Genomic DNA, 22,582 nt, shown 5'->3' with positions numbered 1-22,582 from the left:
ACAGCTTCTGCCGATGCAGCAAAGCCGTGAAGGAGTTAGAGGGAAGCAACGCTCCAAGTTGTTCATCACCTCACTAAATTGCCTCACTAACATGCAGCCCACAGCCCGCCACAGACGGGCAGACCAGCAATTTGCACAGCCACGGATGATGAGGATGAGATGTGGGAGACTGAGGGTTTTTTTCCTCCAGCTGAGATTCTCTGCTCCAAACCAAGAACAAAACAAAAATCCCCAAACCAGACTGGTACAAAGGAGTGAAACAAGCTGGACGGGGCTTGCAGCAACCTGGTCTAGTGGAAGATGTCCCTGCCCATGGCAGGGGGTTGGGACTAAATGATCTTTATGGTCCCTTTCAACTCAAACCATTCCATGACTCTACGACCTGCCAGTGCAGGGGGACAGGACATTCATCCTCATCCCCATCTCTGTGTCTCAACCTCCCTCTCTCCACTTGCTTTCCTATGTGCAGAACAGCTCAGCTCGCACGTGAGCGGCTCAGAGAGGAATTAGAACAGCTCAATATCACTGTTTTAATTTAATTAATTGGCCTTTCATTCTCTGGGAAGCTGAAAAGAAGCATTAGATGGGCCCTTCTGATCTCTGCTGTCTTACACTAGTCCTTGTTTAATTGTTTCTGTTAATTACAGCTTTCGTGCCCATGCTTTTTGTGATCTGGATGATTTACATTCATGCTAAACTTAAATCTGGAAAGTACAAGCGGCCGAAAAACTGAAATCTCTGTTGTGTTCTGGCCTCGATAAGGAGAGCAGACAGGCTATGGGGCTACTTGAAAGGCTCTCTACCAACAGGAATAAAAATTCTCCACATTAAGATTAAAAAAAGATAGGGAAATGGTTCACAGTCTGCTCACCATTTGGTCCGACAGATAAAATAGAACAAGAAATCCAAGGAGCTGTGGAGATTTCACATGTTGCAGACCAAAGTGATACATAATTATGTGCACGCAAAAACGCACGTGTGCCCCTCTCCACCACCCTGCTGCAGCCCTACGGGCTTTAATTACTTTTTATTTAATTGAGCAAGTCTGAAACACAACAAAACGTTGCCTAAGTGAGAGGGAATGACCCTCAGCTATGAGTCACAAGCCACCAAGGACAGAATCACACAATAAATTTGCAGTTTCACTTTTGCACGCGAGTCGTTTCCCTCTGTTCCTCCCGTGTAACACAAGGCTCTGCTCGGCCCCAGGGCCATGTGGAGCAGGATCTTGTTACAGCAGCTTCTATCAGGAATATAAAGGTCTTCTGCCTGCAGCACACAGAGCTCCCAAACAGAGAAACCAGTTGGTATGAGCCCAGGGCCAAAAAATATTCAACATGTGCTTTATATTTTTCTATTTATATTTATATTTAAATTTCATATTAGTATTTATATTTTGCAGTTTATATTAAAATTATATTTAAATATTTCTATATTTAGCTTTAAACCTTTGCTTCATATTTATATGTAAATATTTCTATATTTAGCTTTAAACCTTTGCTTAATACTCTTCTATTTAGATTTTAATTTTAGATTCGTGTTTATACTTTATATTTTACTCACATTAAAATTTATATTTAAATGTTTTATATATTAATATTTAAACCCTTGCTTAGCATTTTTGATGTCACGCACAGGGGTGAGCCCCATTCCCAAGGTGCAGAATTCCAATCCCAGCCTCCTCGCTGCTGGCACTGCTGGTCCAGCTCTGTCACCACCACAACATGATAAATGGATGAAAGATTTCTATTTTCTCTTGATCTTTTCTGAAGAAAGCTCCCCCACCTCTGCCAGGCTGCAGCACCTTCCCTGGAGCAGCTCCATCAGTACTTGGTTGTGTCACGGTCTGATGATGGGAAACATCATTAATAACAAGTAAAAAACCCAACAAAATAGACCCAAAAAAGAACCTCCAAACCAAAAAAAAAAAAAAGAACATGGCAGCACAATAACTTGGAAACTTTTATTAGTGTTGTTAAACCAAATTAACAAACAGTTACAGATGGGGAGCATTTCTTTACAAAAACAGGAGTGAAGAGGCAAACGTGGCACACCCAGATGTACAAAACCTGCTAAAATCCCTGTGTCTGTTAGACTGGGAACAGGACAATCCTCCCTCCTGCATGTGAACAGTATTTATCACATATGAAGTCATATTTATCAAATATGAAGTTGCTGTGCCCATCAATAGCTTAATCCAAAGCTCAATTATGTCCATTTTTTTATCCATCCTACCAAAAACATGGTTGAATTAAACAACAGGTATCTTCATGACACTAACCACATTTTCTCATATGCTTGTCTAGTGCTGGCAGGGAACATATTGCTGCACTTGCAATCTCTGGAGAACACTGCTTTTTTCCTCATTAGCTTTTTGCACAGCAATTAATCCCCTTAATCAGTCAAATCAGTTCAACACTAGATCACAAAAGCACTAAGTAAAGAGAAAACAAGAAATTACCTTGTTAAATTTAATGAGCAAGGAAAAACACACACTCCATGGGCTGTAACAGCGCTCCACACTCCAGCATGGAAAAATTCCAGTGCCTGAGCAGCACCAGCAGCCCACAGAATTCCAATCATTTTGTTTGCAACACCGAAAACTGCATAATGCAACAAAATTATTGTGCTTATGAAAATGGGCATGTGCAGGAGAAAAACCACCACGTAGCAGGTTCATAAGGACGTGATATTGGGAAAACATTTCAGTTCTGCAATATTGATACTGCTTGTGATATTGATATTGATACTGCAGCGATGGCATAAAACCAGTACAAACAGTATTATAACAGAGAACATCAGATTTTCTTCTGTACTTGCTGCTGCAGTTAAAAGAAGTCTGAGCTTTACAATTGTTTATGTGGCAAAAAAAACCCACAATTCAGAGGCTGTACAAACAACAGTAAGCAGATGATAGGTTAGAATTTATTCATTATCCATATTAATCACAGAGAGAGCTCTCATCCAAAACAATTATCCTGTAGGGGGAAAAAACAAGAAGGAAAAAAAAGGTTACACAGTTGGTTTTTTTCATATATCAAAGTACAAGTTGAAGGGAATGGTGCCTCTCTCACCTGGAAAACAGGAATGTATCTCATGCAGCCAGAGAACAGACAAATTCCTACCAAAAACCCAGTTTAACTCACAGAGAGTCTCACCTGAAGGGTGAAGCTGAAGACAGCTGCTGCTGCTGCAAGTGGGATGTCTGATCTTTGGGGTGTTTGTCTAAAAAAAACATATAAATTGAGCTCAGAACCAAGAGGAACATGCACAACCACAACACCAAGTCAGCACACAGCAGCACACCAATTAGGTGCTACAGATCTCTCTGCTTTATCCATTAAGTCACACTTAGCAATCAGAGCCCAACCCCAGCCCTGCTGCTCCTGGGGCATCACACAGGACCCTCGCAGGGATCAGAAATCAATTTTGTTTCCCAAACCTGAAGCCCAATCCCTGCCAGCCCAGTTCTAGGGGCTTGACAGAAAACAGGGGCGTATCTGCTAATGCTGTGCAAACAAGGAGCACAATGATATTACCCTTGGATGTTACTTCTTCTACATTTAAAAACTATCATTACGTTTCCAAAAGTAACCAGTGATTTGGGACATTTCAAACTTTGGGTGCATCCAGCAGCTTTACAGACAAAGAGCACCTGCTGAAGTCCCTGCACAGCTTTCTGGCGCTCTGCCTCCAGCCCCAGCTCCTCTTTCCTCTACTCCATTCTTCCTTCCAGCATCTTCTGGATCCTGCAGGCTTGCAGCCCTTGAATGACAGAGTTTTGTGTATGATCCTAATTTTTCCTCACTTCTTTTTTTTTTTTCCAGACAGAATGAAACAGAGCACTAAACCAGAAGCCTCTGGACATACCAGCTGCCTTTTTGTTTTTATTCTGATCTATAACGTGCATTTGCCCTCCCCAACCTCCAAACAAATTGGTTTTCCCATCTAAAACTGCAGATGTGCTTTAGCTTTACATCCACACACAGAGGCTCCAATGATTCTTTATACAACAGCATGAAGTAAATGCACTCTGATTACAGGTGTGGATGGGCTTTGGATCAACATGGAAACACAGGAATTGGTCTGCCCTGTTGGCAGGATCCTCCTGGTTATTGTGACATTTGCCTTCTGTGTGCAATTAAAAAAAAAAAAAATTCCTGATGCCAAACACAAGAATGTCTCATGTTCCTCAGTGAGAGAGATGTGAGGAATGACTTATGACCACTCACTCATTTACTGTGGAGTTGTTCAGAGTTACTGGGCTCTGATCTTTAGTCATAAGAGGACAAAAGTTATTTAGGCTATGAATCTTTTCTTTAAAATGACGTATATATAACTTCTGCCACTTTCTTCATTTCCTAATATACTGTCATGAAAACATAACCATTTTCCCAAACTCTTCTTTACAAAGAGTTTTCGTGATGCTGTTCTCTTAATGTACATTTTCTGCATCTCAAAAAAAATCCCCCATTCTGTCAAATTATCTCTGATATCTGTGAACACTAAGCACTGCCTTCCAAACCAATTGAAGTATTTGCTTTCCACCTACAGGAAATTATATTAACAAAACATTCTTTTCACTCTCAGTTTAGCACAAAGAGTTCACATTGATGTCTCCAGGGAAGTTCCCTGACACGTTTCTGTCTAAGGATTGACAACCCATCTTCTGAAAAGTCCTGCATAGATCCACACCCACAACACAAAATACACTTGTGAACACAATACAAATTATCTGCTAACCCAAGAGTGTGTCCCTGAGGTTGTTCTTGGATCTCCTCATCTCCAGGAACTGCTTGGAGCATTCTTTCTAAAATATCATCAAGAGTAGAGTGAGCCCTGGTAAATAAAAGATTAAAAAAAATTATGGTGATAAGTAAAATACTACAAATTTCAAAATAAATCAGTCACAATTACCAGGCTGTAAGCATTGAATCTTGTTAAAATATGCTGAAACCATAATTCTAAATATTTGTAACTCAAATACAAACATGTTTTCTCATCCTTTTTTCATACCTTTCTGTGTCCTCTGCTAGAGCAAATGACTCCTTAGTCCATGAACTCTGATTTTGCTCCTCATTTCTCTCAGATTCTTCTTCTGACTCTCTGCTTTCCATTCTAATTTGATTGGGAACTACTCACATAAACAGAAAGATTTTAATATCAAAGGCATGTAGGGAGATAACAAAGGAATTAAAATGTGGGTTTATTTATTGCACTTGGGTAAGCTTCCAGTTGTCCACTTCTCAATTACTCTTCCCTCAGTCACCTGATTTTCCACCAGTTAAGCAAATTCACATTATCCACAGCCAAAGGTGGCCAGCAGCAAGGCCTAGATAAATATTTCACTCTAACACGTTTTCAGACTCACAGGACTGAACATTTTCCTTCATACTAAAATGAAAAATGCATGGGGAAAATCAATCTTTAATCTCTCCCCCTTACAATCCCAGATATGGGAGAGAAATCAAAGGAAAACCTGTGGATGTTTGCTTTGTTACCCTACTTAGCAAAACCCAGCGATATCCCCCCCCGGACTTATCGGCAAGTTCTGTTCCCTACAGCCTGGGAATAAATTCAGCACCTTCTGCTGCGCTATGATAAGCAGGAAGCAGGAGGCTGTCACAAAAAATGGAGTCTGAAATAGCTGTGCTTTATGCAAATACAACAAAACCCACAGTGAGTGAACAACTGCTGCAGTCCTCACCACCTAAAAACAAGATACTTCCCTGAATAAAGCCACGGGAGCTTCTGTCCTTCAGGAAAAGATCTAACAAAGCTGGAGGATAACACAAACAAGTGCCAGCATCATTCTCAAGTGACTCTGCTATTTAGCTTCTTACAGACTTAACTCATGTTCTGCCTTTTTTTTTTCCCTTTTTGTCCTTTTTTTAATTTTTTTTCTTTTTCACTGCTGTTCACTTTGTGACTCACTGGGGAAGAAAAGGCACAGCCTATAAACATTTTGGTTTCCTGCTCCTCTGACAGGACGTGTAAAAATGATTCTCACTTAGTACCATTTGCAGTTGCAGAAGCACAAAGACTCACCACTTTGGTGTCTTTGCAACAGAACAGGAAACACAATATTCATGACCCCCGTGGAAGCTATTTTCTCACACTGTGAGATCAGAGGAATTATTTCATGATGGAGAATTAGGAACATTAGCAAGCAGGGCGTGCACTGGCCACTTTTTTAACTGAATCACCCTCCCAGAATGGAAACTTCAGCTCTGTTTGACATCACCTGCCCACCACCTTCACTTTTGTGGGGTTTGGCACCTGTGTTTGAACTACAGTGGCATAATAAAAGTAGGAAATTAATTCCCACTGTTAGACCTGCAAACCTCCCACACCAGATCCCCGTGGACTTCAGAGGGAACACACCAGGAAAGGCAGCAAACACTGGTGGAGGGGGTACTAAGCTAAAAATTGCAGTGTATTGTACAGCTGAACATCCAGTGACAAGTACTCGGAGTCATTTTACAGCAATGCAAAGGGAATTTTCTATTTTTAATCCCTACATTAGGACTATTATCAACTAACCATTCATTTGCACTCCACAGTCCTGCAGTCCCACCTCTTTCAGGTCTGGAGTGATGGAATCTTGCTGCTTTAAGAGTTCTGTTAAAAACAGCACATTCCTTACTGATCTGGGTGCTCTAACTTGGCTCTATCCACTCTAAAGCACCATATGATTTATCCATCCAACCCTACACGAAAACTCTTACAGGATCTACGATTAGTTCATACATTAATCCTAAAAATTTCTCCTGACCATCATTTATTCACTTGATGCCAATCTCCACACTGTTTTGATGAAATAAGATCAGGATGTGCCTGGGTGTCTCATTCCTAAAGCAGCTATGGATATTTAATTATGCCAGTGTCTGGTGTTAATTTAGGCAGAGTTTATCACTGAACAAGCAAAGCAAACTCTTCTGTAAAGCCCTCCCAGCGAAAACAATGCAGAGTTTTCACACCTGTCTGAAGATGCATGTGAATACAAAAAGAAATGTAAATCACTGAGATTAAGCTCTGCACAAGGACCTGAGGGGTGCAGCTGCCTTCTAATGGAGAACACACATTGCTCCAGGACAACTTTGAAAAATTCAGTGTACACAAAATTCATCTCCACGTTAAACTACATCTGCACTGGCTGTGCTGGCTGCTGTCAGCAGCAACCAACCCACGAAGTGAAAAGCAGAAGCTTCAAGGACTGCCAGTTGTTTAAGCCAACTTCCTAATCATTGACTGCAACTCATTTGGAAGCTCTCGTGTATTTTGGGTAGTGAATGGTTTGGGAGAAATCCTGATTGAACCCAGCTGGGAAGCCTCACACCGTTCTTGGTGAAGTGCCTCTTACCAATTTCATCCAGCAGCTCTTGGGCTGGTGGTGGCAGCTCATCAATGGAGGGTTGAGATGCCTCTGAGAGTGCTGAGATGGAAGAAAAAAAATCTAGTTAATTAGCAGTGATTAATCCTTAATAACTGTGACATGGGCTTACATTTTGATAGCATCTTGCTTACATACTTCATTTAACGCCCTGCACGAGCCTGGCTCATTCACGTTTTATCAAATATCCTGAAATAATTTCATTATGGAAAAACCATTTAGAGCCAGACTTGCACGTTCAGTTCTCAATCCTGTATCAGAAATCTGAGGCCAGAAATATTTACACTTCAAACACAGGTTGATTAGAGGCCAGAGTTCTTAGTCTGCAGGTGCAAACACAAAAATCCATAACCTAATTAGCACTAGCAGTACACAGTTGTGTGCAAAGCTATTTATCCCTATAAAATGAGATGCCCAGGAGAAAAAAAGAAGGAAAAAGGGGGGGAGAATAAAGAAATAAACTGCAAAAATTTCTTTCAAATCTGATGGCCAGGAGGAAAAAAAAAGAAGAAAAAAAAGGGGAAAAAGAAAGAAATAAACTGCAAAAATTTCCTTTCCAGTATGTTTCTTTGTCTATTGATCAATTTATTTGAGTTGGGATAAAAGACTTACCAGGTGCCTGCCTGGTGTTCCTCAAGGATGGAACAACTGGTGGCAACCCATCCTGTGTAAGACCAAACAGAATGAAACACAAGAAGGTAAATTGATAAACTGCTGATCTTCAATCCTCCCCTTCAACATATTAAACCCAAAATGAGGTAGAGCCTTCAATTAAAGCCTTGGCTGAACATTAAATTTTAAAATAAGGTTTTCAATCAGTTCAGAATATGAAAACAGAGTAAGGTAAGCCATCCAGGTTAGCCAGATGTGCCAAAAATTTTGCTTAGGCTGCTGTGCACTCATCTTTTAGCTGGTCATACATGATCTTTATCCATTTCAACACTCTGAATGGACAACTGGATGGGAATTCTCTGAAAGGACAGTTCCAGCACCTCTTCAGTTCCCATTCTCTGCTTGCAATCTTTAATTATTAAAGCCAGACACACCCATTCACCAGAGAGCCCCCCCAAAAAATCAAGGATTTGTAACCATAGGCAACTCCTCAAAATGGAAACAGGGGCTTCATGCTCTTAATTCTAGAATAAGATTTTAGGCAAGGAAGTGACACAGGCAGGGAAGCTCTGCACTGGGAATGGGTTTACTGAATTCCAACCCTGCCACAGGAGCAGAACACACAGACCCAACCTGTGTCAGGTCAGTCAGAAAATGAACAGGCACTGCTGCTCTGGCTGAACAAACTCCAATTTAATCTTTAAATGACAAACCCCATCAGTGACTAATAATAAGAAAGGTGTAAAGACAAGTATTTTATATCAAACTGTCAGGGAAGGCAGTTAAGATAATGCTGTGGCTCAAGAACACCTTCAGTTTCAAACAGATTAGTGGAAATCACTCCAGTGACCTTGGAAACTGTCAGCTCCAAACTGATTTTCTGATACAACAAAGCTGATGACATTATGCCAAAAAGGACATTATGTCCCAAAAGGACAAACTTAACCCCCTCAGACAAGGGCTTATTCACCTTCCCCCACCAAGTTCTGAGGGCTCTTCACTTCCACATGAAGACTTTCATGCCCATGTATTTATTTTCATTCAAGTTTATTCCCAACTTCCATGTCAAAGGCCTGTGGTTCCCAAATCCCTCGTGAATGCAGAGGGGTTCAGGTTGTTGCCCCACCCAGAAGAACAACTGATGAACTCCCTCCCTGCCCAACCAAAACTCACCTTTTCAACCCAACCACTCTGCAGGTATTTGCCACCCCGGTGTTCCAAGATTATCAGATCCAAAAAGACTGGGAAATGGCAATTCTTTACAGCCAGGGAAGGGCCATTTTGACAGTGGTCAACATTTACAGGAAGCCAACTCTTTGTACTATAAGTGGCAACACTGCTTTGAATTCAATCAGCCCTTCTGCCATCATATCAACAGATCCAGGATTCCAAAATCCTCACAAAGACCTACAAGTATTTCTGCACTTCTCTTCTGGCATTTATTTCTAGGAAAAGTATTTTTAAAAATGTTTTAAAGCATGGCTGGCATAAACTAGAATTTCTGACTTACAGGCTCTTTCAGTTCAAACTGGCAAACTCTGGAAGCAGCCCCTGGAATTTCCACGCTCCTTTCCCCTTCATAGGCTGTAGTGAATGTCTTGAACATTGTGGAGGAGGCCTCTGGAGAACCACACAGGGAAAAATCTGAAGCTAAGTCATGGCAGTGTTTGTATTTCTCAAAGGCTAATGGAATTTTTTCTTCTAGAATTAAAAAAAAAAAAAAAGAAAAAGCAAAGCTGGAAAATTATTTTTGGAATTTTTTCATCTTTATTAATTTCAAGAGAAGCAGAAAAAAAGTCAAAAGAGAACAGGCACCTGCACAAGAAACTCTAAAAAACCAGTGTCCATAAATGACCTCTAAATAGAAGATCAACTGAAGTTCCACCTCAGACCTCATTTATGCACAACTTTGCCAACTGAGGAATTCCAACTCCTGTATTACACCAAATTAATGAAGTACAAAGCAAATGATAAATCACTTGAACACCTGAGTTCAACAAACATTGAGATCACTTTATCAACACTCTAAACATCCTGAGTGCTTATTTACATTGTCCTTAAAAAGCTAAAATCCACTTCAATTTTAAATATCTAAAACAAGGTCTGATTTATGAAGGCTGCCATTAACTACTAAGCAATCATCTTTCAGAGACCTTTCAGACAGTGCTTTTTTCAGCTGCAAATTCTCCTTTAGTTCCCTGTCAGAGATGCCCTTTGTCAGTGAGATTTCAAACAACATTTCTTGTGGTTACTCATTCCCAGCCTGACATTCCTGCACTGGCACTGACTGAATGGAGCCTCCACGACTCACCCTGATGGAAAAGTGAAGTAATTCCCTGTGAATCCTCCCCTCCCTGCATTACCTGAGCCGAGGGGGGTGCTGACACTGGTCGGTGCATGACTCAGTCTGGGCGTTTTACACTCCACATCCCTCTGGAAGTTCTCCTGCTCACAGGGGATACTGGACAAATCCTGAATATCTGCCACTGATCTGAATTATTGAAAGATGTTCTGATAGTTAGAATAGCCGCTTCCTGCATCTGTGAATCACCAGCTTCTGCTATTTTCAGGCTCTTTAAATTTTAATTTCGGTCGGTCTTATCTAGTTCACCAGAGGGAAGAGAGATATTCCCTTCGAAAACTTCCCAGAGAATTCTTGGAAGGCTCAAGATCACCATCTTCAATAATGTTGCAGAGACAGAAAAAGTTAATTATTTGCTTCCCCTTCCTTTACAGGATTTCTTAAATAATCCTCCTATAAAAGCAAGCTCAGGAAACAGCCTCCAGAAAGGGCAAGAACTTCAAAGTTTTTCTACCACAAGGTAGAAAACTCTCCAAAGCCCAGGGAAAACCTCAAGGGTTAACAAAAATTAGCAGTCCATTAAATAAGACTAATTGTAGGTTTAAGGAGCCTTTAAAAGAATTACTCAGATAAACTGAAACTGCTGAGGATGCACAAGGCAGTGATACACACCCAGGTTACAAAAAATGTAATCCCAGGACTGGGAATTATATTAAGCAAACCAACATTTTGTGCAGAAACACCCTGGATTACATCGTCCTCAGAAGGCCATGAAAGGACAGATCTACTGGTACCAAATCAGGAATTTCATGCAAATCTCCATTATCTGTAAAAATAAACTCACTTTATTAGTTGAGTCACAAACACATCCTGCAAAATTTTTTTCCTGAAAATCGCGGGACTATTTTTGTGATGAAATTTATTTGGCTCCACACTTAACGATTTGCTCTTTAAAGTGATTTTATTTCCTCTGTGCCATATGGAGAGAAGAAACGAGGAATCCTAACACTTGAATGCGAAGATTAACACCCAGTTAATTACTTATGAATATGAAAATATTTCAAACTAAGGACAACTGTCTGTGATAGCTCTTTTATACCAATCTCACAACTTATCACGAGAAAATACTCCTTCAGTACTCTGGAGAGTTTTCTTTCTCTCAGCTTTGGTTTGTCTCATCTCCCTGTTTTGCACCAACATAAAACTTTCACAGTGATAATGATCTGCTTGCTGAAATTTTGATATAATATGGTCTTACACATCTTTTTCTTGGCATCCTTCCTGCGGCTCCCACAGTATCGCTTCTCGTGCTGCATCAAGACTGAAATGAGGGAAGAAAGGTCTTATTCACTCTCTGAAAGTTATGAAAATGGAAGTATTTAGTCTCTTCTCTCTCAAAAAATTTAAAGAACTGCTTTCTCTCTGAGGCAGACTGCAGCTCACAAAAACTTTTTGCTTAAAACCTTAGAAATATGGAGAATGGTAGGAGACAAATGTCATTTTAAACAGATGATGGATTTGTATTCAGCAAGGAGAAAATTTCTAATTGACATACACAGCTTCAAAGCAAAACTGAAAGTTAAATAAAAATCCATGAATACAAATCACCACGTTGTTTTATCATCCTCTGATCTGTTTTGTAAGGTATTCTCTCCAACTGTGACAAGGCCATTCAAGGTCAGAGAGGATTAATCAGATGGTCAGGGAGGAACAGCCCTCTCTGCCCTGCTGGCAAAAGCTCAGTTCCTCAGTGAAGGGAGCAACCAAAACTTTTACCTTGAAGCCAAGTCATTCCCACACTTTCTGCCTCCCTCTGAGACAGGTAACTCAGTTTTTCAGGTGAAGAGGAGGGAGGACAACACTGACAGAGAGAAGAGCTCTCACTCCCACACTGAGAGTGTGAGCAGCTCCAGCTCTCCAGTAACACAAGGAAAGCTGAGCTACAGGGAGCACTGGAGCTTTTAAAAAGCCTCAAAGCCACTGCTCAAAGACTTTCACTTAAAAAGTCCTTGCCCTGAACATCCCCCACTGCAGCACGAGGTGACTCTGGCCAACTTCTCTGCGTGAGAGTAAAACATAAAATGTACAAAACGCTGGACATAAAAACCTCCTGTTTGACAGATGAGCCTGCAAGTCTCCAGGCACGGGCTGATGTTACCTGCAGGCAAGATCCAGTGAGCAAACTTCCATCAGACTGCTCCCACAGGAGCAGGGAGGGGAAAAGGCACGATCTTCATGCCACTTGAGCTCCGAAACCAAAGCACAACAAAATTAAAACAGATGACTGAAGCCTTAATTTGAATTAGCTTTGCTCTGTTAAAAGGAATTGTGATATGTACATGGCTTTATTTTTCCTATTTTAGCTCCCTCATTAAGCAAAAAAACCCACCGAACACTGGAAAAGACAAAAACCCCTTGAGACTTGTGAAGTCCTTTCAGTATTTTCTTGGCAAGGAACTGAGATATGTAGATAATCATTAAAAACCACCACTGGCATCTTATTTGAATATTAGATATATAAGCAGAATTAATGAAGAGAGCACACTTTATCATCCAATTTATGCTTGAAGGAACAATGAAAATGAGTCTCTCTACCTGACTACAGGCATTTGGCTCAGTCGACTCACTCCCAGCTTGTTACTGCCACACTTCTGTGTTCCTGTGCTGCAGAACAGACTTTTTCCTCCTGAATACAAATAACAAATGTTCCCCGTTATTGGGTTTTGCAAGTACAAAAGAAAACAACAAAACTCATTGAACAGGAAATTGCAACTTTATTAAATTTTTTTCGGTTCTTGTGACCTTTGTTGTTATCAAGAGACAAATGTGTTTTAAAGATGCATTTTCATAAACATACCCCAGCTGCCAGACAGTCACTGAAGCACTGGGGAATATCACAACATTTACAAGTTTGAGCTTAAAGAGACAACAGACTAGAGAAACAATGATGATTCTTCCATTATTCTGCACACGCACTATCAGCTCTTACAGTCTTTAAGCCCAAGATCCTCCTGGCAATAAGAATATTAATGTGTAAATACAACTTCAATTCAGTTTCCAACGCCACAGCAAGTTGCATAAAAAGATTAAATGTAGCCTCGGGGTAAAAAAACAAAAAAAAAGGTTCCAAACAACTTCTGGTTTGGCTTTTTAACTGAAGCACAGCAAGCACAAAAACATGGCATTCAAAAACATTTCAGGGACTGCAATGCCCAAACCTCACCTTCCAAAATTCTCAGTGTCCTGAACTCTCACTAAAATAACAAGGAATAAGAGACCAAGTGACCCTAAAGGATTAAGCTCCAGCCTTTTGATAGGAGTGCTGCTGGCAAAAGTGTAAGTGCAACAAGACTCTGTGTCCTGACTCAGAAATGCTTCAAAACAAAGAGCACATTTACCTGAAGCCTGAACACTTGATTTTGCATCTTCAGGCAGTTTCTGTAAAAATCCTTCACAAGCATCTTCTGATTTGCCCTCAGTATCTGAGGTCTGAAAGGGGGAAAAAAGGAAATTAATTCAATTTCTGACAGGGAAGCTGCAAAGGGCAGGATGATGTTCCCAAGAATAGAGACAAACAAGAGTTCATCAAAAAACAGACAAGATTGGATTTAATAGTCTCTACAAAATTTAGAATCTTCAAGAAATTAAGGAAGACTGTTTTAAGACTATTGAATACCATCATTGATTGAGCTGTGAAGGAAAGGCTGAGATTATGAACTAGCAAAAATTTTTCTCAATTCCATAGTAAATAAATTAATAAAACATACCCCTGCTGTTTTGGGAGTCTGGGTGTTTGTGGGGTTTTAATTGTTTGGGGGTTTAGAGCTTTTAGGGGGGGTAGGGTATGTGTTTTAAAGAAACAGGGTTAGAATTTTCTTAGTTTTATCTATATCTTTATTTGCAGATATTATTTCAAAAGAAAAGAATAAAAAAATAAAAATCATTCTCCCATTTTCCACAGCTCTCTCCAAACCAAATAGGAGCACAATTACACATGTTGAGTAACTTAGGTCCAAAGTCTTTTCTGTTATTTTTACCTCTAGTTCTGAACTTCCCTCAGGAGGAAGGAAATAATCAGGAGTGAAGAATTCTTCAGACACATCAGGAGGTGAACTAAGGGAACAATGCAATTCCCTTGAATGTCCCTGTGAAAGACATCATCACCTGAGATGCTTTCCCCACTCTATTAATAAAGAAATCACATTTCACTCAATAAACAACAGAGCAAACTGAAATTCCACAGACTTTGCTCACTCTGAGTTTCATCCTGCATTACATTATCTGTTTCTTACATCACCTTGATGGTTTGTAGAACCAAACAACAAAAAAAAAAGGGGGATTGTTACTCAGATCAGCAGCCAGGCTGAACTGTTCCACAGACAACTAACTGCACCTGGATTCCTTGGATTTCTGCACATACCCTAGAGAGATTCTCAACTTGTTGAGGAAGGACTGAGTTCTTATGAATGGCTATTCCAGACTCTGCTTGTTCATCCTGTGATGGCAACTGGCACCTCCTCCCTAGGATGTCAGAATGGAACAAAATTATTAGGCAAAAAATAACATGGGGTGATCTGAGCCACTGATGGAATATCAATGAGAGCAGACAGTAACACTAATTGTCTGTCAGGAACATGGAGAAATGATGACATTTAAATGCTCCCCTCGTTAATCTAGACAGGGGAACCTTTCCTTGTTCCTTTATCCATAAGTATTACAAAAGCACTACCCACTAAGCTGCCACAGAAAAAGTATCTTTGTGGCAAGACTGAAAGAAATAAAGTGTGAAAACACTGGTGGAGCTGAAAACTTTGGGTCTCCCATGCTGGTACATGACAGTAATCAATGGTGATGAAGGGTCTCCAAGCTCACTGGGCTTACCTCCCCCTATTAACACCTAATACTCATCTTATTCTATTCTTTATGTTCATTAAAGACTGAGTGATTGACCTGCTTGGGGGGCAACACTGTGCAAGATAACACTGACAATTCTTGTCACAAAATCACAGAAGCTGAGAACTGACTGGAGATGGAGACAAAAACAGAAGAAAGGTTTTCTTTGCTCCTCAACCTCACCTGCAGAACTTCTGAGTGCAGACTCCAGATCACTCTCCTCAGATTCAGTTCTCTCCTCCCTGCCAGGATTCCAAGGCACATCATCATCACCTGGCTGCCACCTACATCTTTGTTGGGTTTGTCTTTTTTGGGCTCTAGCAGTGACGTGTTGGAAGGGTTCCTTTGCACTGTCTGCTTCACTCTCAGATGTCCCTTCACTGGCTGGACAGGGACAGCTGAGCTCCAGCTCTCCTGAGGCCACTCTTCTGGCCATTCGCTTCACTTCAGCTACAACACAAAATGAACAAAGCTGTCAGTTCACACAACAGAAATTCCCTGTGTTTCATTGTGCCTGCAGACTTGGAAATGCTCAAGTAAACGCCTTTACCATGAAAAGAGCTAAACATTCCCTTCCATTTTAAGGGAAGCTTTAAAACCTGCAGGAATTTGATACAGACAAGTCTTCACGTGAACAGTTTTGGTTAGTTTAATCCTCTATTATCCATGCCCGTGCTGCCATCCACTGGTCACTGCCATCCTGCCCTTCCTAAATCCATACACGGTCCAAAACAAGGCTAGAAATTCCTTCAGCTACAGAAATCAAACAATCTTAATGTGGTTGTGATTATTTTATGCCCGGAATGTGCAAGACACAGGATCCCACTCACTTGGTTTTCATCCAAGAACAACCCAAGAGATCTTCAGCAATTAAGGCAAACAGACCTTTCTTCATTAAGAAACGAAGTGTTAAGTTTTAATGCAACTGCAGTAAGACTTGATATTAATGCTGATTTAACAGTGATTTACTTACTCCTCCAGTCTGATTGCATCATCCTCCTCTCCTCAGTTACTTTTTTGCTGTAAAATTCAGATCCTGGCTTTGAATAGCTCCTGCAATAAATCATTATGAAATGCACAACCTCTGCTAATGCACAAGTGTATTGTGTTAAGTATTCCCCAGCCAGTAAAAGACTAGAAGTTGTTTTAACATTAATTAGAACACGTGTGCTCTCAGCCTTTTAACAACCCAGCAGATCCAGCAGATTGAGCTGTCAGAAGCTTAGAAAGCACAGACAGTTATTTAGGTCTATTACAGATTAACCAGACAAGCTGTACATTAAACTCTAGATCTCAAAAGCTGTCACTGCCTTCAGATGATGCAGTTCTATAAACACTCAGATAATGAATCATGTGGAGATGTGTTTTATTCCGGTGATCTGTGGACAACTTCAGCCTTGGGTAACAACCACCCTGCCACCAACCTAATCCTAACCTGACCCTCTGACCACAGGAATATTTCTGTTCTAACCAACTGTATCCTTTACCAACAAGTCTTACTGATCCAAATGGGTCATGAATCGATTTTAAAACTGCAAGTTTTCCTGACTGATTTGACCCAAACACTGAAGGAGGTATCTACTCCCACCTTTCCAACCTTCAAGGTAAGATACCTTAATTTGCACAAGTTTTGCCAGGTGCTTTTAACATGTGATTTCCACTCAAACTCAGAAATACAAAGAGATGACACTAAAAGTATTTCTACTGGGAACTGAATGAGGCTGTGCCCAGACAGGAGAACCACCCTTCCCAGTAAGTCACCAGATTGCTCTCCTCAGGCACTGCTAGTTTTGGACCACTGACCTCCCTCACAGAGGCATCTGAAATCTTTTCACCACCCCTCTTAAACTGCCCTGTCACAGCAGCTGCCCCCCAGCTCTGCAGCTGCCAATGACTCACAGCAGGGTCCTCACTGTGCTTCTGGCTTATTGAAGAACATTTAATGCCAGCTTTGATCCTCATGTGTCTCCCTCTGACAGGGGCTCTCTCAAGAGGAATCTGTCAGAATTAACTCTTCTACGAACTCACCATCTCCCTTCTTCGCTTCTTGCTGCAGGATGTGAATCAGCTCCTCTCTGACACTGCAAGTTCAACTTTTTTTGGCATCTTGCAGATCCATGTGGGAGTAAATGCTGAAATGAGTCCAAGAAGCCATGATTCAGCACACACTGGGCATTCTGGCAATTACTAGTTGAGCTGTCTGCGAGATACACTAAGAACCAGACCGTGCAGACTTGATTTCCTGGGTTATATTTTAGCTGCACTGCTCAGGAGAGAGGATGACAAGCCCAGGCCTAGCAAATACCCTGCCCAGGATTTACAGCAGGGTTCATTTGTAGGCAGCCAGACTATCAAAACATGTGGTTTCCAGGGGGATGAGGGGACCTAAATGACTCAAGATTATTCCCACAGCAATTCTGTACATATCTCTCTTTCTCTTTGGGCTACTTGTACTTAATAACAAAAATTATCCAGAAGCCCTTACTAATGACAGCTCAGACCTCAATGCAAACAAAAGTCTTTCTCCACTTGGCCTTTTCTCTGACTAATCTCCATTTTACTACAGGATTTTATACTGGGCTAGTATTGTGCTGGGAGGAGTGGGGAGAAAGAGGAAACAATCCTGTTGCACTGCTGAGCTGACTATTTTCATTCCTATATATAATAAACACGGTATGTGCATATATTTTAAAACACAGATTCATCCCTCCCCTTGGACACCATCCATCCCTACATCTCTTTACCTGCTAAGGAACACAGAAACTATAAACACAGCCACGCTGCTCAACATTTTACCTCGTGGTTTAGGTTCATTTCATCATCCAGGCTTTTCCTCACGCTGCAGCCGAGATCACGATGGTTGTTTTCAATTTTACTCTTCCTCTTTTCATTTTGAACAGCCTGTGTTTCCCTGGCTGTCTTTGAAACAGCCTGGAAATTGTCTTCTCCCAACGCTGCCTGTGCCTGACACGTCACGGGGGGTGGAATATAGTCACTGGCTGGTGGACCCACAGCTTTGGGTAAAAATGTGTTCACTCCACAAAATGGGTGATTGGTGTTCTGGGAAGCATCATCAGACCTGTTACAGTGTCTTTCTTGAAAACTCTGCTTAGAAAGCTGACTCATTCTGGTTTTTTGGAGCAGCTTCTTTTGCTTTCCAACAGCCTTTAATCTGTCCAGGTTTTCCTCTGTCCTGCACAGGGAATCTGCTGCCTGCTGCAACATGCTCTGAATAATCTTTATATTAAGGACACACTTGCTGATGTGCTGCTCAGTTGGGGAAGGACTGTTCCCTCTTCTCCCAGCATCTCCTCTCCCCTGTGCCAGGTCAGAGGCCTCACTCTCCTCCTCCTCCTCCTCTGCAGTGAACTCTGTGCCTGACTCCGAGGAGTCACTGTCCTCCTCATCCTCACAGGATGCTCCAGAGGACACAGATGGGACTCCCAGGGGACTCTTATCTTCTTCCTTCTGCTGCCTTTCTGCATCCTTTAGAGTTTGATCTGATCCAGATCCCCCTTCCAGGAAGTCTTGGTGGATTTCTGGACAACTGGCAAAGATTTCATTGATTTCAAAGCTACACAGACTTTCATCCACATCGCTCTCACTGACGGTCGTCTGGACTTCAGAAGCTACATCAGGACTTTTGTCCTGTGCAACTGGCTGCACACTGGTTGATGCCTCTTGGACCACCACAGCCCTGTTCACCTCATGAAAAACAGGGTCTCTTGGGGCAGGAGAGTCATCTGAAAAATTTGATTTTAAGCATTAAGCCATTTCTCCAGAAGTCCATCAAACACGCTGCTTTTGCACATCTGGGGGTTAATTTTAGAGATTACATGAGCAGCATTTAACACCTCTGCTGAAAACAGTGTGCCTGAACAACAAATATTAACCAGGCTCAGAGTCTTGAGTCTACATTAACAATTGGAGTGGTAGCTAAAATTCAAAGCCAGCTTCTTTCTAATTTCAAACACCAAATCTGTAAGTGCTCCCATTTTAATTATTTATGTTAGATTGTTATGGACTGAGGAACTCACTAAGTGAAGGACACATCACTTCTTGCTACAAGGAACTCACCAGCCGTGGCTGTCTCTTTTTCCTGGACTTCCACTGTTCTCTTCTGGCAGCTAAAAGCTGATGCCCCACAGATGTTCACGTCTGCAAAACCAGCAGGTCTTCGTGCTTTTGATATGTCATCTGCATGACCACTCTGAGACATAACCAAGTCCTGTAACACACACACCAAAAAAAAAAAAGGAATAAAATACAACTATATTTGACAGCTCAGTGTCTCTGCCTTCTCTTCTAAGGTGGTTCCCCTCCAAGATCAAATACTCAGTGCTGGATTGCCTCCCACCCAGACTGAAGCACAACAACTTGAATCTGAATGGACACAAAACCGAAAGATTACAATCCTGGAAGACACCTTTAAGTCATTTTTCAGTATATACTGAATATCCTGAAGCTTCATGGAGCGGTTCCTCTGTTTAGGTTCAAGTCCTGACTTGACAATATCATAATAGAGCATAGGCAGCCTGACATCTGCTTCCAACTGCTCCCCTGAAATCATGAGCTGCTTAATAACTGAGTCTTCAAAACCTTTCCAGGGGGGGCTCTCTGCAAGACACAAGTACAGACTTTATGTCACCAGCTGTAAATCAGTGTTAATTAAAAGAAAAAAAGCAGCATTATTGCCTTCCCATCCCCTAATTTACAGCTGCTGTCATGAACCAAATGAGCATCTCCTCCCCATCTTATTCCAACACTGGAGGCTTTAAAGGGAGCTGACAGCAATCTCTAAAGGACAGTGACACTGCAAACAACTGCTCTGGATTCCTCATTACCAACCAGCTAATAGAGGAATTCATTTTTAGGGTAATTGTTTATCCCGTTTCACTGTCACAGTAGTCACAGTAAATACAAAACATACATTACATTACTTGTAGTAACAGTAACAATGCATTATCTGTGCTAACAGTAACTTATCTCTAAGTTATTGTAGTGTTCAAAGACATGAAAACTGCTCAAGCTCATTTTGGACACTGCAAAGAGTTAACTGAATATTATGAAGAAGAAAAATAAACAGCAGGAAACCACACAAAATTGTGTTTCTCTAATACCAATGTCAATCTCATCCTTAAGCTACACAATTTTAAGTTTTCTGATTACATTTCACAGAAGTTTCCAGTAATCTTTGTTATTGTCACTAACATTTGGGTTTGGGTTTTCTTTTTTTTTTTGCCTGGTTTGTTTTTCAAGTTAACTCTGGATGAGCCTTCAGAGCCCAGACCTGTGGATTTACCTGTCAAGGCCTCCTGCAGCACTGCACAGAAGCTGTAAACATCTGTTTTGACTGTGACAGCTCTCTCAAGGACAACTTCAGGAGAGCTCCACCTGTACAGCTGGACTGGGACAGGAATTCGGGTCAGATCACTGTGTTTTCCACTGTCTTTGCTGTGTAAAAGGGAAAAAAAGTCATACATTGGGACACACAGCACGCTCACAGTCAACTACAAGGTGTATCTTAGGAATTAAACACCTGAGTGTGTCACAGCTTTTAGTCTAAATACCCCCATATGCAAATGCAATATTTCCCCTCCAGTAAATGTCTTTTGGCAAAGACTTTCTGGGGAAAGCGACACCTCCTTTAACAGATTTGCACTCAAAAAGAATGAAGGAAAAGCTGAGCATTTCCCAACAGGAGCTTTACAAACAACCCTTTAGCACTGGCCATGGATAAAAATGCAAGAAGGTGCCACCTACCCCACCAGCATTTATTTTTCAGTGTATAGGTGTGTCTAGAAGATAACTTCAGTAATAATTTACAGAGGAAAGGAATGATGTCCCTCACAAAAGAAACACTCTTTGTATCACTGGTGGCACTTAATTACCACCACTTCAACGAGGTGATTTCAGGTAAACTTCTGTTTGCCCACTTAACAGCAGCACCCAGGAAGTTTTTTACCTCTGTATCATGTACTCCAAGTTGCACAGCTTTGCCTCCCCAGCAGAGACAATCTGGATGGCATAGGAGGAAAGGGAACGGTGGATGAACCCCCGGGAGTGCAGGAAGCGCAGGGCGTCGATGATCTGCAGCAGCACGTGCAGGATGGTCTCTGTCTGCAGCACTGGGAACTCTGTACGCTGGAAAAAACACCCCAGAGCCACCAAATTTACACTGCAGGGCTCTAAAGCTTGAGCCAGGGGAGATTATCATAGTGCAGAAGGCAGCAAACAAAGCCAAGTGAAATACACTGCGCTGAAAAGTCAGATGAATTGCACTCGTTTGTTCTCAATACCAAACCAAACAGCAACACCTTAAAATAATTAAGAATGAAAAATATATTGGCTGTGCCAAAATTCTGAAGCAGAATGAGCTCTTATAATCCCTTGCCTAGGACTGCAGTATCTTCCAAGTAACTTAGATGTCTGCACTCAAACAGTTAAAGAAGTAAAATAACTCAACTGCAAAAAAAAAAAAAAGGAGGAAAACATCAAATGACAAAGATAAAACACAGATCAGTGATTAAAAAAAAATAAGAACCACAACAGAAACTCAGACACACAACTGAGGATTTTGTCTTCTTTTTCTTTGAGTGAAGATGTTGGATGTAGTTACTAAACTTAATTAATTACTGTTTAAAACCCAAGCATTCCAGTTACCCTTTCATGCAGGATGCTGTACAAGGAGCCAAAGTGAACCCTTTCATACACTAAACGGGTTTTCTCCAGGTCACTGGACAGACAAACAGACATGAGCTGCAGCAAGTGAGGATGGCGGAGTTTGCTGCAAAGGGAGAGGGGAAAAAAAATTTGTAAGGCAGATCTGAGATTAAAAGAAGAAAAAAAACAACACCCAGAAGGACGGGAGTTATCAATATAACACGAATGCTTTTCACTTTTCACTGAAATATGTGATTTTAACAGAACAGATTTTAGGAGTGGGAAGAGAGAACTGTGTTTTTTGAACTGGAAACAAAGTGCAAGCCCAGCCTGGCCAGTCCTCCCGAGGTGAATCCCATCCCTCCCATCCCTGGGGACTCCCAAACCCCAGGAGAACATCCTTCCCCACCTGCTGTGCTCCTGCTCTGCCAGGAGGAGGTCGGCCAAGCGCTGCTTCCAGCTGTGCTGAGAGGGCTGGAAGCCCAGTTCCTTCACTGTCACTCTGCTGCTTCCCCACATGAGGCTACAAGGAGGAGAAGAGGAATTTCCACCAGGTGCTCCCTGCGGTGTTTTTTTTCCAGTCATGCAATTTTTTTACAAGGAATTTCATAATTCTGAAATGCTCTGGTGCTGCCTCCTGCTGTTATTGATATTGAGTATCCTGGCTATTGCATCTACTCTTTCCAACTGGCAATAAACACACCCTGCTAAGGCTGATT

General features: G+C 41.4%; 1 protein-coding gene across 3 annotated transcripts in view; it reads right to left on the bottom strand.

Moving 5' to 3' along the window:
- Positions 1-1,943: 1,943 nt before the first annotated feature.
- Positions 1,944-22,582, bottom strand: part of TEX14 (testis expressed 14, intercellular bridge forming factor) — a 26,568-nt gene continuing 5,929 nt past the window's right edge. The window contains exons 7-31 of one of the 3 annotated variants that reach the window (XM_027691003.1): positions 22,273-22,386; positions 21,864-21,987; positions 21,166-21,344; positions 20,503-20,654; positions 19,627-19,817; positions 19,278-19,428; positions 17,997-18,943; positions 17,229-17,332; positions 16,174-16,253; positions 15,384-15,650; positions 14,728-14,828; positions 14,345-14,452; positions 13,706-13,796; positions 12,903-12,993; positions 11,566-11,628; positions 10,369-10,496; positions 9,516-9,625; positions 8,006-8,057; positions 7,364-7,435; positions 6,544-6,621; positions 5,017-5,134; positions 4,744-4,839; positions 3,656-3,765; positions 3,159-3,225; positions 1,944-2,978 (exon numbers count right to left, since the gene is read on the bottom strand). In XM_027691003.1, coding sequence (XP_027546804.1) covers positions 2,942-2,978; positions 3,159-3,225; positions 3,656-3,765; positions 4,744-4,839; positions 5,017-5,134; positions 6,544-6,621; positions 7,364-7,435; positions 8,006-8,057; positions 9,516-9,625; positions 10,369-10,496; positions 11,566-11,628; positions 12,903-12,993; positions 13,706-13,796; positions 14,345-14,452; positions 14,728-14,828; positions 15,384-15,650; positions 16,174-16,253; positions 17,229-17,332; positions 17,997-18,943; positions 19,278-19,428; positions 19,627-19,817; positions 20,503-20,654; positions 21,166-21,344; positions 21,864-21,987; positions 22,273-22,386 — 3,631 coding nt within the window. In that variant the 3' untranslated portion in view covers positions 1,944-2,941. Of the gene's footprint in view, positions 2,979-3,158; positions 3,226-3,655; positions 3,766-4,743; positions 4,840-5,016; positions 5,135-6,543; positions 6,622-7,363; positions 7,436-8,005; positions 8,058-9,515; positions 9,707-10,368; positions 10,497-11,565; positions 11,629-12,902; positions 12,994-13,705; positions 13,797-14,344; positions 14,453-14,727; positions 14,829-15,383; positions 15,651-16,173; positions 16,254-17,228; positions 17,333-17,996; positions 18,944-19,277; positions 19,429-19,626; positions 19,818-20,502; positions 20,655-21,165; positions 21,345-21,863; positions 21,988-22,272; positions 22,387-22,582 lie in introns of all 3 variants that reach the window. The other 2 variants (XM_027691002.1, XM_027691004.1) reach the window with 2 other exon arrangements.

The sequence above is a fragment of the Neopelma chrysocephalum genome, unplaced genomic scaffold, assembly GCF_003984885.1.
Source record: "Neopelma chrysocephalum unplaced genomic scaffold, ASM398488v2 Primary Assembly neopelma1_82, whole genome shotgun sequence".
Classification (NCBI taxonomy): domain Eukaryota; kingdom Metazoa; phylum Chordata; class Aves; order Passeriformes; family Pipridae; genus Neopelma; species Neopelma chrysocephalum.
The sequence above is the reverse complement of the archived record's forward strand: the minus strand, read 5'-3'. Positions and strand labels throughout refer to the sequence as shown.